Consider the following 16,485-nt stretch of genomic DNA (forward strand, 5'->3'; position numbering starts at 1 on the left):
CCAATTTGCTTTGTCATCGTTGAGGTGATAAAATGATAAAAGAACCTGATGCAAGGGGCTTAAGTGGAGAGCAAATGCTTTGAGAATGATTGGGGCAGGGAATGTATGGATGTGCTTTATACAATTGATGTATGTATATGTATGGATGGTGATAAGAGTTGTATGGGTCCTTAATAAAATGTAAAAAAAGAAAAGAGGAGAAAAAAATGATTAGGGCAGGGACTGTACAGATGTGCTTTATACAATTGATGTATGTATATGTATGAACTGTGATAAGAATTGTATGAGCCCCTAATAAATTGTTAAAATTAAAAAAAATGATAAAAGATCCATTTCTACTCTAAATTAGCCTTCGTTGCAAACTTGGACAAGCCAGGTACTTTCTTGTCCCCCCAACCCCCAATCTATAAGATGGGAACGTGATCTACATGTGTGAAGGTATTGCAGGGATCAGATGAGAGAAACTGTTGGTGGAGTTGTTTTCAATAACAATTGAACCGCATTGATATAGGCGATCTTTGTCAGTGCTACCTTACTTCCCCAACACTGACCCCTCTCCCGTTGAGTCTATTCCCAGCAAACCTGTAGGACAACATAAAACTGCCCTGAGGGGTTCCCGGCTGTGAGGCCTTGTGTGAGGAGAAGATCTCAGTGTTCCCACGGAAGAGCTAGTGGTTTTGAACTGCTGACCCAGTGCACAGCCCAGTACCCACCAGCGCTTCTCTTGTGTCTTAGGGCGTTTCGTTAGTTCAGCCTCTTAAAGCGTCTAGTTAGTCACAAAAAGAAAGCCTTCATTTTTGCTCTTCTTTTTCAGATGACAAATAGACCCCTGAGTCAGCAGGACCTGGAATCCCAAATGAGAGGGCTTATCTACACAGAGTCCGATCTGGTCGTCACCCCAATCATCGACAATCCAAAGGTGCGGAAGGATAACCTTAGCAATAGAGGGCTGAGCTTTGGCTTCACTGACACTTGAACTCTGTGATAGTTTAATTCAGAGTATTGTTTCACTGACACTTGAACTCTGTGATAGTTTAATTCAGAGTATTGTTTGCCTTTTTCACCCCCTGTTCCTCATGTTTACTTACGAGCCCCCCCCCCAAAAAAAAACCTGGAATGTTTTTTCAAAGCTATGTATTTAAACTCTTTTAGAAAGTAACCTTATCTCCAAAGCACTCTCCAGGACACTTAATAGAGTTATGAAATCTGCGATTCCATTCTTGGAATTCCATTCCAAACATTTTTCGAACTCATCTGTTTGGATGGCTGGCAGCACCTCTTTTATGTTGTCAAATTGCTGTCCTTTGATGCCCTTCTTCATTCTCCAAAACAAAAAGGAGTCACATGACATGGAGCGAGGTCAGGTGAGTGAGGTGCCTGGGACAAGAGAGGCATGTTGTTTGTTGCCAGAAACTGTTGCACTGAGATTGTCCCGGTGGCAAAACCAGTTCAGGCCTCTTTTTTGGTCGCACACTGTTACGCTATCTTTTCAGAACCTCTATATAGAAATCTTGATTAACAGTCTGACCTGGTGGAACAAACTCCAAATGCACCACCAGTCAACATGTTCGTGCATTCGGGAAGTTGACAAACGTCCAAAATGAGGTTTGTCATTAATCGACATTTCACCGTTTTTGAAAAGAGAAAACCACTCGTACACTTGAGTTTTTCCCATAATGCTGTCCTTGTAAGCCAGGGGTCCTCAAACTTTTTAAACAGGGGGCCAGTTCACTGTCCCTCAGACTGTTGGAGGGCTGGACTATAGTTTAAGAAAAAAAAACCAACTGTGAACAAATTCCTATGCACACTGGACGAGTCGACTGCTAAGCAGGACAGGCAGCGGTGGCAAAACAGCCGGTGGGCCGGATAAATTTCCTCAGTGAGCCACATGCGGCCCGAGGGCCATAGTTTGAGGACCCCTGTTGTAAGCTGTGTTCAACATCACAACAGTTCATGCGCCATTTCTCCCGAGCAGGAAATAAAATTTCCCAGCTAAGCACTCCTCTCATAAATTGGCCATCACAAAAAAACAAAGTTCAGGCTGAACCGCTTTTGTGAAAAAATTCTCTGTGACCAGAGAGCACCTTCCCAGGCGACACCACTGGGTGCACTAACTCAGAGAGAGTTGCTTGATGCTCGCCTAGCGGGGAAAATGAATACTACAAACCTCCACGCTGTCCAGTGCAGCTCCGGTTTTTGAGGGGTAACCCTTGTATGTCACATTTGTGCCACCTGTCGACCTGTTCAGCTGCCACCATGCCTGTCACCCTCTCCTCTTCCTGCGTCGACTTCCTCGTCATGCTGTTTGGTGTCTTCACGTCAGTCTGACCTCATGGCGGCCGTCTGTACAGCAGAGGGAAAACACGCCTGGTCCTGGGACACCCGTGCCACTGTTACATGTAGCCCACCGGTGCAGCCACTGTCTCCAGCCCATCTTGTCCAGGGTCTCCCCCTTTGGGTCGAGATGCTTCTGTAGAATGTTTGATGGAAACGTTCAGTCATGATAGCTGAGAGCCATAAGATCTTCTTTTTTCTTTCCAGTTTTTAACACCAATTATTTTTAAACAGTTTTATGGGCATATAATTCACGTATCATACAATTCAGTAGTCCAATCACAATAAGAAAGGTGTACCATCCTTTTAGAACATTTTAGAACAATTTTAGAACATTTTTCTAATTCTTTTACTTATTGTCATTAGCTTCTTATGTGCCCCTAACTTCCCCCGCCAAAACCCCCAAAAACCAAAACCAAAATCCAAACCCAAACCAAAGTTTCTGCCATCAAGTTAATGCTGACTCTTAGTGATCTCCTGTGTGTTTCTGAGACTGTAACTTTACCGGAGTAGAAAGACCAGTCTTTCTCCCTGGAGCTGCTGGTGGTCTTTGAACTTCCAACCACGTGGATCGAATCCCACTACACCACCAGAACTTCTTGCCATCCTCCTAAGAAACAGTTCATCCAGTCGCAGGCTCCATAGATTTACCTATCCTGGATTTCATAGACAACAGAACATAACCCCTACACCCCCCCAAAAACAACAAAAAACCACCACTCCCAAACAGAAATAAACTAACAACAGTAACAAAGTAAAACAGATGAAAAACTTTAATCAAAAATAAAGCAGAAAACATCCCAAAGGATGTTCCACAACAATGCTTTATAAGTTTTGATCATATCCCCACGTGTTTCTTTTATAAGGTTTTGGAAAACCTTAGTAGCAGCTTGTTTTTGAAAACTAAATTGGGATTTATAGAAACAGTTCAAAATTACTAGAAAGTTCCTGGAGACCTTCTATCCAGATTCTCCTCATATTAATACCTTATCTAGTGTACACTGGCATGGATAGAAACTGGAAATATGGGGAATCCAGGACAGATGAGCCTCCCAGGCACAGTGGTGAGAGTGGCGATATCGGGAAGGTGGAGGGAGGGTGAGGGAGAAACAGGAAACAGATGACAGGTCTACATGTAACCTCCTCCCTGGAGGATGGAGAGCGGAGAACTGGGTGAGGGAGACATCGGATGGTGTAAGATATGATAAAATGATAATTATTTATAAATTATCAAGGGTTCGGGGAGAGGGGGGAGCAGGGAGGGAGGAGAAAATTAGGAGCTGATACCAGGGGCTCAGGTGGAGAGTGGGTGTTTTGAGAATGATGATGGCAACATATGTACAAATGTGCTGGACACAAATGATGAATGTATGGCTTGTAAAAAGAGTTGTATGAGCCCCTAATAAAATGATTTTAAAAATACTTTATATAGGAAATTCATATCAGTGCTGTTAGCTAAAGTAGAGAATCGGGTTGAAAATTTCCATTTGCCCCATTAATGTGCTTTTCTGTCTCAGGGTTCCGCATTCCAGGGATGATTAGTTGCATCGCCTTCGTGTCTTATAGTTGGTCCTTGGGCCTGTGTGAACCTGTCAGCCTTCCCTGGTCTTTTGTAAAGCTCTGGCCAGCTAAGTTTACCTCTGCTGGTGATGTTTCTAACAGGCCCCTCAATTTGGATTTGTTCCAAAGTTCATCATGGTTTGAGTGTTTTTGTGTTTTTATGATAATCCCTCTAATAAAGGTTTTAGAAACCACCTTCTTCAGGAGGTTTTACAGACGTTAGACATGGGAATGGGTGAAGTTTTTTTCATTGAAAGTCCCAATGAGAAGGACTCCCGCTGGTTCTTATGTGAACTCATGATTCCAAGTGCATGCTTTTTCCATTAAATCATGGAAATAATGCTGTTCTAGTTCCCTTTTTGGGGGTTCTAGTTTCTTGAGATGGGGTGTTTTTTTTCTAATTTAATCACTAAATCCTGATCATCTTTCAAGATTCCTGCGCCCCCCCCCCCCCCCCCCCGCGCCCCCCCCTCCCCCCGCTTCTCTGAGAACTCCGTCCCGCCCACACCACCTGATGTGCTTGCTCATTCCTGAAACTACGAGACACATCTCTGGAGTGTTTCGTCTGCCTGACTAGAATGACTACTTACGCATCTTATCTTAGTTTGGAGGACAGTTCTCGTTATTGCTCTGGGCGAGGGATGCTCAGGAGCTCTTGGTGGGGCGAGCCCCCTTCCTCTTTACCATCATGGGCTCCCGGCTGCACGGGAGCATGCTGGCTCTGTGGATGGCAGCCGCGCACAGGTCCAGGTGCTACCTGTTCTTGTGGATCATGCGCGATGCTGCTCAGCGAGGCCCGGGCATTCTTGTTCATGGCGGCCCACACGTGGCAGCGGGCTCTACGTCCACGGTTGTGCAGTGTACCAGCCCGTGGTAGCGGGTGATGGGGCTCGGTGCGTGTCCCCCTGGATCGGGAAACTAGTGCAGTTCTGTACGACTATCCATGGAAGATGCGTGGACGTTGCGGCGGCCGGGGATGGAAAGAGCCAGTCTTTATCTGAGTTAACGAATGTTTCATCTTCCCAAGAAGAGTGCCAACTCCCTGGATCGTGTCTTTCCCACCTTTGTGCTCAGCGTAGTGTCTTACCTGGTAGATACTCAGGATTTTTTGAAAGATTGATTCCCCCTCGTTGGAGGTAAATTAGCTTTAAGTATAAGCCCAAACTACTGTGATTCTTTACCACGAAGCAGTATTTTTTTTCTCACTCACTCACTCACTCACTCTTACTCACTCCTAAGCAGTATTTTTTTACATAATGTTAAAACGTGTATTAATACCTGTATTTGCACAATCTGTTTTGAAAGGGCATTATTGAATTATTATTCATTTGGTGACAGTGACATTTTTATACTATTCTGTTTTTTCAGTTCATTTTAGAAAATACTCATTGAGGACAGCCTCGTATGCAGTGAGGTCTTGTAGTATTGAAAAGGCAAAGATTTGTAAGATTTAATAATCCTTGTCCCGGTCAATTTATAATCCGATAGAGGAGATAAGACCACTCTATTGAAAGTTGTCTCTAATCAAAATGTGATGCATTTTTTTTCCTTTTAAACTACAGATAATGAAACAACCACCAATAAAATTTGATCCGAAAATATTGCATCTGCCAGCATATTCAGGTAGGCTCCTAAAAGATGTGTCTGTACTAGAAGCATGAGATTTGTGAGCAAGTGGAGTTTGCGCTCCTCTGAGCAGCCAAATTCCTAGCATTCTTGGCAGTTTCATATAAACTGTAAACAGCCGGGAAACCTTTTGGCATTATGTAACTCAGTCTGAGCGGCTGTATCCTCTGGTGGGTGGGGCGGTTCCTGTGGAGGGGGTGGGGACCCTCTCAGGCCCTTCCCATTGTTCCAGCAGAGTGTGCCCTTGACTTATTTTAAAATCTCCACAGGTAGAAGGAGAGATGAGGGTAGAAGGATCAATGAACAGGTGTCATCTTGGGAGGGATCTTTGCTTTTGACAGTGTCAAGTTCAAAACCCAAAACCCAAACTCACTACCATTGAGTCAATTCCAACTCATGGTGACCCTGCAGGGCAGGGTAGAACTGTCCCTGTGGGTTTCTGAGACTGTGACTCTTTTGGGGAGTAGAAAACCTCTTCCTCTTTCTCCCATGGAGCGGCTGAGGAGCCCTGGTGGGTTAGTGGTTACATGTCCGGCTGCTAACCACAAGGTGTCATCAAGCGGGTATTTAAATTCTTACCCTAGGTATGGAAATGTTGTGCTCTAGTTTATTTCTCAGGTAATATTCTTAGCAGTTCTTTTCACATTGTGTTAGTCCGGGATGACTAGAGAAACAAATTCATAGAAACTCCTATGTGCATAAGAAAGATCTTTATATCAAAGAGTCATTGTCTATTAAGAAAACATCCCAGCTCAGTCCAGCCAGATCAAGTCTGATATTAGCCCATATGTCAATACCAGCCTGTAAGTTCCTCTTCAGACTCACGCAACACATGCAATGATGCCCGAGTGCAGGAAGATCACAGGCCAGTGGGTGGGAAGTCTTGTGAATCCAATGGTGATGGAAGCATCTCAGGCTGGCTTGGGTCTCCACGTGGCTCCTCCAGCTCCAAGGTTCTGGCTGCCACCAGCATAACTCCGTGTGGCTTGTCGCAGTGAGTGAGCACAGAGAGAATGTCCCACCTCCAGGGAAGAAGACGGGAGTTTCCGTTGTCCTCATGAGAAGGCCATGCCCACACAGAGGCCTCATTGGCTATGACCTGATTGACAGGCTAACTCCACCCTTTCAAGAGTCGACAGGAGATGATGTAACTGCCACACCTGTAATCTGCTGTTATGGGTTCCTTGCTCCTGCAGTGGATAAGTTGGTGTTTCTGAAGGACCAAGACTGGAATGACTTTTTGCAACAGCTGTGCGCACAGATAGACTCCATTGAGAAGAGCACGGTGACCTCCCGAGCCAAGCTCAACCTCCTGTGCTATCTTTGCGTGGTGGCCAGTCACAAGGAGGTGGCCCGCAGGCTCTTCCACTCCCCGCTGGTAGGTAGTCACGATGTGACGTGAAGACTGTCTCGGGGTCCCTGCGGCGGGCCTCAATGCTTGTCTTTATACAGCTATCCCCACAAATGCTACTAGTGGGGTTTGATGTCATCACGCGGGAAAACTAGAGCTTCAGTAAGATGACCCATTTACCAGAGTTGGTCTCCGTTTAATCCTTAGGTGCAGAAGCAGTTGAACAGAGAGTGAGTTTGCGCACTTTAAAAAATATAATACCCAGCTTTACATTTCATGTTATGTGCTAGGCCGGGTTGACTGGAGAAACAAATCCAGTGATACTCACATACGTGTAAAAAAGAGCTTGATATCAAGAAGTGATTTGTATATCAGGAAAACATCCCAGCCCAGTCCAACTCAAGTCCCTGAGTCTGAAACTAGTCCATAGATCCCTCTTCAGACTCATGCAGCCACATGCAATGATGCAGAATACAGGAAGATCACAGGCCGGTGGCTGAAAAGCCTTGTGGATCCACTGCCAGTAGAACCATCATGGGGCTGGTGTAGGTCTCCGTGTGGCTTGTCCACAGGAATGTGAAGACAGAGAAAGGGGAGGTTCCCAAGACCTTATGAGAAGGCCACGCCCACAAGGAGGCACCATTAGGCTAGACTCCACCTATACACTTTTATATCTTCACGTTGACATGAAATTATGTCACTACACCATGTTAACTTGTCTTAACGAAGATATTTTTCACATCTGAACTCCCAAGGCAGACTTCTCCAGAGCTGACTGTGTGGCATGGGGCTCCTTAACTGGACCAGCTTGCTCCATGCCAACGTTTCCAATGAGACACTGAGAGGAGGAGGAGGAGGTGTTTGAGATGTTCCCTTCCCCCCACTGGGAATATTCCTGCTTGCACTGTCCTGGTCCATTGGTAAAACTTAGGAGTTGGGCAGAGGTGAAGGAGTTCTTCGACAGGAGTCACAGTGATAGGGAGGCTTCAACTTGGGAACTGGATTGAAAGCATGCCTTTGCTTCCAGGGTGGTGTGAGGGGTTTTTTTTTTGGTAGTTGGTGTGTGTGTGTGTGTGTGTGTGTGTGTGTGTGTAGAGGGGTTTGCCATCCAGTGCTTCCAGGCTCCTGGCAGTCCTCATCTCTGCAGCGCGGGGCTCAGGTTTCAGTTGGGTGAAGGCCAGTTTATTTAGCTGAGCGCTCACTATCTGTGTTCCATGGATGAGATGAATGTTTCTATTTTTTATTCTAGTTCCAACTGTTAATCCAGCACCTGCGGATTGCCCCAAACTGGGACATGTAAGTAACACTTTTATTTTTTTAAACATCTGCTCATTGTGGTATTTTTACTTAAGTACTTCCAACAAACGTATTTATCAAAAGCATATTTTAAAATAATTGTACGTTATTCTGAAGTGATGATATTGTATCATGGGCAGTTTTTCCAGGTACCTCATTTTCAAATTTAAAAAGACGTAAAAATAGCCTTTTCCCTAATTTTTTAAGTTCAATTCTAGGATCATACATTACTTATGGAATTAGCTATTCCTCTCTCGACTGATCCAGAACTCTGATCTCTGATTTAATCTTGATGTACCTGCTTTGCAGGTTTTTCTCACCGCTTATGCCTTTCCAGCTCACAGAACTTAGCTTCTTGGTGACGTTATTTACAGATCTCCTGGGAATATGACTTACGTGCTCCTGAGGGAAGGAAGTATATTTGTTTCATGGGCATAGCACGGCGTGGTGGAGAGCCCAGTAGACCAAGTGTTAGAAGGCTCCCTTTGCTAGCAGATTCCCTCCTCGTGAGTCTCAGCTTTTGGAGAATCTGTGCCCCACCCATTGAAAATGGCACAGGTTTCAGATTCAGGGCCAACCTGGTTGTGGATTGTAGCTCTGTCCCCTGGCCAAAGCAATTTACCTGCTGAACTTCAATGACCTCATCTGTAAAATGGGGCCAGTATATTGACATCATAGAATTTTGGTCCTAGTTAACCCATGAGAGAAGCATGTGCAATACTGGTGTCAATTTCTTCGTTGGTAGTTAGTGCTCATTCGAAAGTGGAAGCTGCAGCGGTGGATGCTAAGCCTGCTGTCCCCTGTGATGTTACTAGTGGAAACAGGAAGATCAACTTCTGCGACTGTGACAGTCATGTGATGGTACTTGTTCTTCCATGCCTACCAGATTTAGGGGAGATGGACAACAGATGCGCTAGGCTGGGTTCTCTAGAAAAGCAAAATCTGAACACTTCTGTGCATGCATACAGAAACAGACTTGGCATGAAGTGGCTCACATCGTGGTAGAAGTAGATCAGTCCAGTTGGATGGAAACCTGTGGGTCAGATGGTAAGCTTGAAGTCTCTCTTGCCCAGTGTAGCGGGGTGGGGGTTGGTAGGGGTGGGGGTGCTGATGAGCCAGGAAGCAGGAAGACAAAGCCGAAGGAACACAGGCTGGTAGATACAAGGCCGAATGAATCCAAGGTCAGCAGTCTGCTGATGGCTCCTAGGGTCAGCCGGCAACAGGGAAGACATTGGATGAAGTGGAGCCAGAGCCAGTTGAAGTCGACGAGTGTTCTTCCAGAGGCTGCTTCAAAATTTATAATCTTATCAAGGGGCTGGGGATGGGGGCGCAGGGGGGTGAGGAGCTGATCCCAAGGGCTCAATAGAAAGTGAATGTCCAGAAAAGAATAAAGGCAACAGATGTACAAATATGCCTGGTGTAATTGATGTATGGATTCTAACAAGAGTTATAGGAGTCTCCAATAAAATGACCATTTAATTTAGAAAAAAAAAAAAAGCAGCCTGCAGTCCTGGGGCGTCTTCTTCCCAAGTGCATCAAGGTTGTGACCTGTGCCCTCCACCGCCACTTGTGGCTACTCCTAAAGTTGGAGATCTGCACCCGCGAACCGTGTCCCAGCCAGGTGACACAAACCCTCTCACAACAGGTGATCTCAGGATGCTTCTCTGATCCACAGAATGGCTTGCCTATGGCTCCTGTGAAGTATCCGTTGATGCTCTGCAAAGCTGCCACTACACATGGCAGTGGCACGTGATTGGGGAACATGTGAGGGTCTTGAGGAGGATGGAGGGATGCTCTCTGCAAAGCATGCGCGCAGCCCAAAGCTGGCACTCTGGTGATCGGTTAACTGGTATCTGTGATTGGAGTGCCCCTGCTGACATGTACATAGGCATTCCTGGTCCTTTCTGAATGCTGTTTTGAAACTAGTTTTTTCATTTTGAAAATTTAATTGTAGGAAAAGTTTTGATTTGAGGAAATTATAAACGGAAAGGCAATCAGCCCCTTGCTTGGGCATTTTAAACTTATTTCCACATCCACAGCTGTTTTTTTTTCTACGAAGCCTTGAAGTAGCAGAAGATAAGGGCCCTTCGCTTAGCCTGGGGAGAACCAGTATGAAATAAGTATATTTATTCTTGGCTTTGACATTGCCCTGAAGGTATTAGGCTTCTCACTGCAAGGTTGGGGCTTCAAAACCACTTGTTCTTCAGGAGAAAGTGAAAATGTATAGCTTTGGGGCCAGAATATTGACATCATAGAATTTTTGCAGGGTTGCCGTGTCTCCTAATCAGTTTGATAGCAGTGGTTTGGAATAGAGAAAAATTAAGATGATATGGTCTAATTTTATAAGTTTTCTTCCTTCTACAATATGAGAGGACTTTAAAAAGTTTGTGGAAAAGTGGAATTAAAAGAGAAGTGGAATTTTTTCACCTGAAGCTCTCATATTTCCATTATTATGTATTTTAAAAATAAATGTTACTTACTTGCCTGAGATGTCTATATTGGATGCCTTGTATATGGTATGAGTATCTGGTCATTTTATTTACCCTGCCCTTTCTTTTTGAGTAGCATTACTATATTTGTAAGCTAATATTTCAATAAATATTTTCGTGCTTAAGTCTTTGTACCATTTACGCTTTCCTTTTCCTTTGAGGAAAGATTTATTGAATTTTAACAGTGATTCTCAACCTTCCTAATGCCGCCATCCTTTCATAAAGTTGTGGTAACCCCTCAACCATAAAATTATTTTAGTTGCTACTTCATAACTGTAATTTTGCTACTGTTATGAATTGAGTGATGCCTGTGAAAGGGTCGTTCAGCCCCCAAAGGGGCCATGACCCATAGGTTGAGAACTAATGAATTGGAACAAGTTGGTAAAAGACAACATTTAAATTGCTGAAATGCTCCTCAGAAATTGTACCAGTTTATCTATCCTTAGTCAATAGGTATAAAAATGTCCTTTGCTTAGAGCTCTTAACATTGAATATATATCAAATTTTGTAATCTTGCTGATAAATGTAACAAAACAAAAGAAACCTAGAAAAGAAAATTATCAGATACAAGTGTCACTATTTAGACAGCACTGTTGGTACTCTGGAGATGCTGCCAGGGCAGTTAACCACAAGGTCAGTGGTTCAAAACCACTGGCCACTCTGAGGGAGAAAGGTGAGGCTATCTGCTCTCGTAAAGATTAACAGCCTGTATAGGGGCAGTGAGTTAGTTAGTTTGGGGTAGGGTTAGTTTGGGGTAGGGTTGTTAGTTTGGGGTAGGGTTGGTATACTTAGTATCTGTCTACTAAGTGTCTTATTCTGCTTACAGTAGACTGTATTGTGTGCTTGGAATGTCATTATATGCACCAAGACATTTTCGATGGGTGCACAGACCCCAATTTTTCCCAAAGTGAAATGCTGTTGGTATTACCGTATATACTCGAATATAAGCCGACCCGAGTATAAGCTGAGGCACCTAATTATTACCTGGGAAACCAGAAAAACTGATTGACTCCATATAAGCCTAGGGTGGAAAATGCAGAAGCTATTGGTGAGTTTTAATAATCAAAACAAATGAGAATAAAAGCACTAAAAATTGAGACATCAGTGGGGTAATGTATTTAAATATTTATTTTAAATAAGAAACATAAATAAAAGGACAAGTCGTTTAACATTAGTAAACCAGCACAGTAAGTGGAAAATAGGTTCAATAAAAACAATAAGGTATCAACAATGATACCTTAAGAGTACTATTCCCTGAGCTCAATCAGCAACCAAGCTAAAATGTAAAGAATTAAAATCCTTCAAAACTGGATTTCTCATCATCATCCGTATCCCAATGCAGAGCTTCAGCTGGTGTGAGGTCATCATAGACGCTGTCCTCACTGAGATAGCCGTCATCACCATCACTGCTGTCATTTTCATACAAAGCGCAGTCTTCACTGCCATCCATAGCATTAATGATACTACATTTCTGGAAAGCACATCGCACCATGTCTTCTGGAATGTCTTCCCATGCATCTCGAACTCACTTTGCTATTAACTCTATGTCAGGCTTCATGAGATTTCTTCTTTTTGTTAGTTGGGTCTGACCAGATAACATCCATTCATGCCACTGACCCATGTATAAGCCGAACCCCAGTTTTTCAGCACAAAAAATGTTTTTTGTGCTGAAAAACTCAGCTTATACACGAGTATATATGGTATTTAACAGGCATTATCTCCACTTTCCTTATTCCACAGGAACTATTGATTATGTATGTGTTATCTAATGCATATTAATTGAGAACTTATATATCATCTTTTAATGACTGTGTACTGTGTGTTAGGCAGGGTTCTCTAGAGAAATGAAACCAGGACACTTATGATTTTATATCTATAAGAGGATAGGTTTATACAGCGAGAAGGAATATGACAGCTAATTAGTCCACAGCAGTACAGAGGGCTCAGTTCAACTCACGTGTAGAAGTTAATATACTGGAAGTCCTTCAACTCATATGGGTTGTCAAGTCCATGGCCAAGTGTGGTATGAATTGGGGGTGCCAGCCCCCCACCACTAATCACGAGGTCAGTAAGCACAATTGCATAGTTGAGATATACAAATATTATATTGACGTCAGAGAGCATGAGAGAAAGAAGAAATATTGCAACAATGTAGTCAGACGCATTTCATGGTAGCATGCTCGCCTCAGTCCTGCTTTATGGTCCAAATGGAGAGAAGGGGAAGGGAAGGAGGGCAAGGGGAAAGGGGAGCGAAGATGGGAGAGGAAAGGAGGAGCAGAGAAAGAGGGAGTGAGCGAGATCTCTATTGCTAACCCAGGCCTATATACCTTGGTGACATGCAAGCCCACTAATTACAGGTAAAGACAGGTCACAGGAAAGGGTTAGACTATAGGTTATACAGCAATGAGAGCGGTGGTCTAGGGACATACAGGCAATAGGAAGAGGAGGGATTGGAGGTATAGATGTGACAAGATGGGCCGATCCTAGATTCAGGGTGGCAGCTTAAGTTTGGATGTCACCAAGAGAGGGTTTGATCTGTTCTCTGTATCTCCATAGGAACCATTATCAGTAGGGTGTGAACTCCACTTACACAAACCAAATCAATGATTGCAGGCCTGTCCATTGTCCTTAACAGCAGGGAGCAGGCCCACTGCAGTCTGGCAACTGATTGCCCTCAGGGACATGCCTATAAGCATCTGACCTCCTCCCACAGCCAAGGAAATACAGCAGAGTCCTTCCTGGGGCAAGGCAAGCAGAGTCTACCTACAGGCAGCTAGCAGCAGGGTGGGCCACCAATAGTCAGAAGCTTGGGAACTTAGGTAAGCAGGCCCAGATGGGATATTGAAAGCAAGCAATGCAAGGCGACAAGATCCACCGGCCTCAAGCTCAAGGGATGGACGCATCAGCAACATGACGAAGCAGGTCTCGAAGGAACCTCAAGCTCTAGTCACACAATCCACGATTTGGCCGGGCCCACAGGGAGTGTAGCTCATAGGTTGAGACAGAGAATTAGCCCCAGTGTGCTCCGATCACCACACAGCAAGAGAGAGGGAGGGCAGACCTTGCGGAACCATTTATCTTGTTGCCCTCCAATCAAACCGCAATCTTATTAATCCCACACATTCCTATTGGCCAGGTTGGCACAATAAACCTACCTATCACATACTGTTTTAAAAATAATTCTAGTTCATTAAAATTTTTTCAAAGTCATACATGCACAAGGCAAAAATTTAAACAGTAAATGGACATAAAATTAGAAGTACAGCTTCCCACCTGATTTTGTTTTTTACCCTTTAGGTCTATTTCCTAGAGGCAACGCCTTTCACCAGTGTCTGTGTGCTGTCTCGTGTGTTTGTGTGCCATATTTTATGCATTTTTATCTTTATAAACTGTGTCCTCACAACCTTGCTCACATTATTTTAGGGGCTCAATTGAGTCAAATCGATCATTTAATTTCCTAGAAAGCAATTATTTAAATTTTTGCTATGTTTCTGATTATTGACCATTTATTTTTTTCATGAATTTTTGTATTTTTTTTCTCCCACTAACAGTGCCATTTCATTTCTTTTTGGTATCCTGTTTGTTTTAATAAGCCTAATGATTTCATTCTTTCATCTTTTAATTAGTGACTTCATTCTTTCAAGCACTGCAGAAAAAGTGCAAAATAAAATATTACTCAAAACGACCCTGCCTCGCAATGAGTGTAAGATCACTGAGTGACCATGATTGTAAGCATGTGCATATCAGGAAGCAGCAGCACTGCAGGTGTGGTGGTTGTGTGCTGGACTGCGATCCACAGGCAGCAGTTTGAAACTATGGGCTGCTCCTGGGGGGGAGACGGGCTTTCTACTCCCGTTAACAGTCTCGGGGCGGTTCTACCCGGTTAAATTGGGCCACCATGAGTTGGCGTCAACTCAATGGCAGTGAGCTTTTTTTGGGGGGGGGGTGGATTACAGGTATATATTTAGGAGAGATACATAGCCATACTTTGAAAAATATAGTGCATGTTATTTTCAAATAAAAACTACCTCCACTCCGTACTTCACACGAATAGGTTCCAAAGACCAGGCTTGTTACTGGGTAATAGGTATTGTGCAGGCACGAGGCTGATGGTGTCTGTCATTACGTAGCTGCCAGTTGCATCATTGTGTAACTGTCAAGCTGCCGTAAACCATGAAAGCTTTCCACCACCCAAGAAGAAATTCTGTGCCTATTAAACTGCCACTCTCCAATGTTTCCTCCCCCGACACTGCCACCCATGATTTGCTTTCTCTCAGTAGATGTGCTTTTCCTGGAACATGGACAAACTTACTGGGAGGTGGGGATGTGAACTGACTGACTCTGTGCTTGCACAGCCCTGCTTCTCCCCCAGGTCTCTCTTAAAGGAAAGGGCCGCATGCGAGGGGTGAGACCTGCTGACCAAGCGACCCGTGTTGAGCACCCAGCTGACTGAGAGCAAGCAGCCAGGCCTGAGTCCTCTGTAGTGGCTGGGGTGGGTTTTCTTTCTTTTTTCCTTTCCTCCCAACCTCCTTCCCTCCCTCCCTCCCTCCTTTCCTCCCTCCCTCCCTCCCTCCTTCCCTCCTTTCCTCCCTCCCTCCCTTCTCCTTTCCTCCCTCCCTCCCTCCTTTCCTCCCTCCCTCCCTCCTTTCCTCCCTCCCTCCCTCCTTCCCTCCTTTCCTTCCTCCCTCCTTCCCTCCCTCCCTCCCTCCTTCCTTCCCTCCTTCCTTCCTATGAATTTATTCAAGGACCAGGTTCACAGAGCGCTATTTAAGAGAATCCAAGGTCACAAAAGTCTTTCTGAAAACTACCATGCAACTAGATATCTTCGAAGCACGAGGCGTCGCCCCAGCTTGAGGACCTCCGTGAGGGCCGCAAGGTGTCTGCCATCCATCCTACATCTGCCTGGGAGACGGCGTTTTCCGCAGTATGCACTTGCTCACACATACAGCGGAGGGGATTAAAAATGTCGCGCAGAGCCACACCCCCCACAGATGCTGCGCTTTCTCCCGAGGGCCCCGGTGCAGTCAGCCCCTTCAATCTTGGGGATTGAGGAACACCCATCTTTGCTTTGGTCGGTCTGGGGTGGCCATTTCCATCTTCTTCCACCTAGGCCCGGTCTCTCTCTCTTCCAGGCGAACATCTTTCCGATCATCCCAGCAGGCTTTCAAACCTTCCAGCCCAGTCCTCCTGTGACGCATCCACCTCCACCGCTCCATCTCTACCTTCCCGGGCTTTGCTCCCGGGAGTTCATCTGAAGTGTTCCTTTCCCAACTTCAGGATTACATCCTCCGAAGGGCATCCATCAGCAGAGGAGGTCTTTGCAGAACAAAAAGCTCTGCTCCTCCCTTCCAAGAGCTCTTTCTCTCTCAGCTCCGCCCGATCCAAGTGCCCAAGATCTCTTCCTCCTCCTCCACGGCGATCCCCTTTGCATCGACTGCATGTGCAGCGGGCTGCTGGCTATCTCAGGGGTGCTCGGTGGCCTTGTTGCTCCTGCCCAGTCACCAGGGCTACCGCCAGGGGTCTTCTTTGGGGGTGGGACATATCTTTCCTCCATTAACTCCTCTCTCCCTCCAGGTTCTGAAGCAGAGGATGAGTCAACCTTGGGTTCCCACCCCCCAAGGCAGATTGCTTCCTGTAGGAACACAGTTTTATTTTGACCTTGGAGTCAGGGCAGGAGACGGGAAGAGGACAGGACCGCCGTCCTTGAAGCACTAGGCCTGGTGACCGTCTTGTGCCACGTCCTGGCTCTCTGCTTTGTTCTATTTCCACTGGGGCTTTGTAGAAGATCAGTGCTTATTTCTCATCCTTAGACATGGCTTTCTTTGGTTC

At 45.1% G+C, this 16,485-nt stretch overlaps 1 protein-coding gene across 5 annotated transcripts in view; it reads left to right on the forward strand.

Annotated features, from left to right (window-relative positions):
• ULK4 (unc-51 like kinase 4) overlaps positions 1-16,485 on the forward strand; it is a 600,065-nt gene that overhangs the window by 38,429 nt on the left and 545,151 nt on the right. For all 5 annotated transcript variants that reach the window (XM_075556008.1, XM_075556007.1, XM_075556009.1 and 2 more), the window contains 4 exons: positions 815-919; positions 5,457-5,517; positions 6,717-6,898; positions 8,121-8,167. In XM_075556008.1, the coding sequence (XP_075412123.1) occupies positions 815-919; positions 5,457-5,517; positions 6,717-6,898; positions 8,121-8,167 (395 nt within the window). The remainder of the gene's footprint in view (positions 1-814; positions 920-5,456; positions 5,518-6,716; positions 6,899-8,120; positions 8,168-16,485) is intronic.

This window comes from Tenrec ecaudatus, chromosome 8 (assembly GCF_050624435.1).
Source record: "Tenrec ecaudatus isolate mTenEca1 chromosome 8, mTenEca1.hap1, whole genome shotgun sequence".
Lineage (NCBI taxonomy): Eukaryota > Metazoa > Chordata > Mammalia > Afrosoricida > Tenrecidae > Tenrec > Tenrec ecaudatus.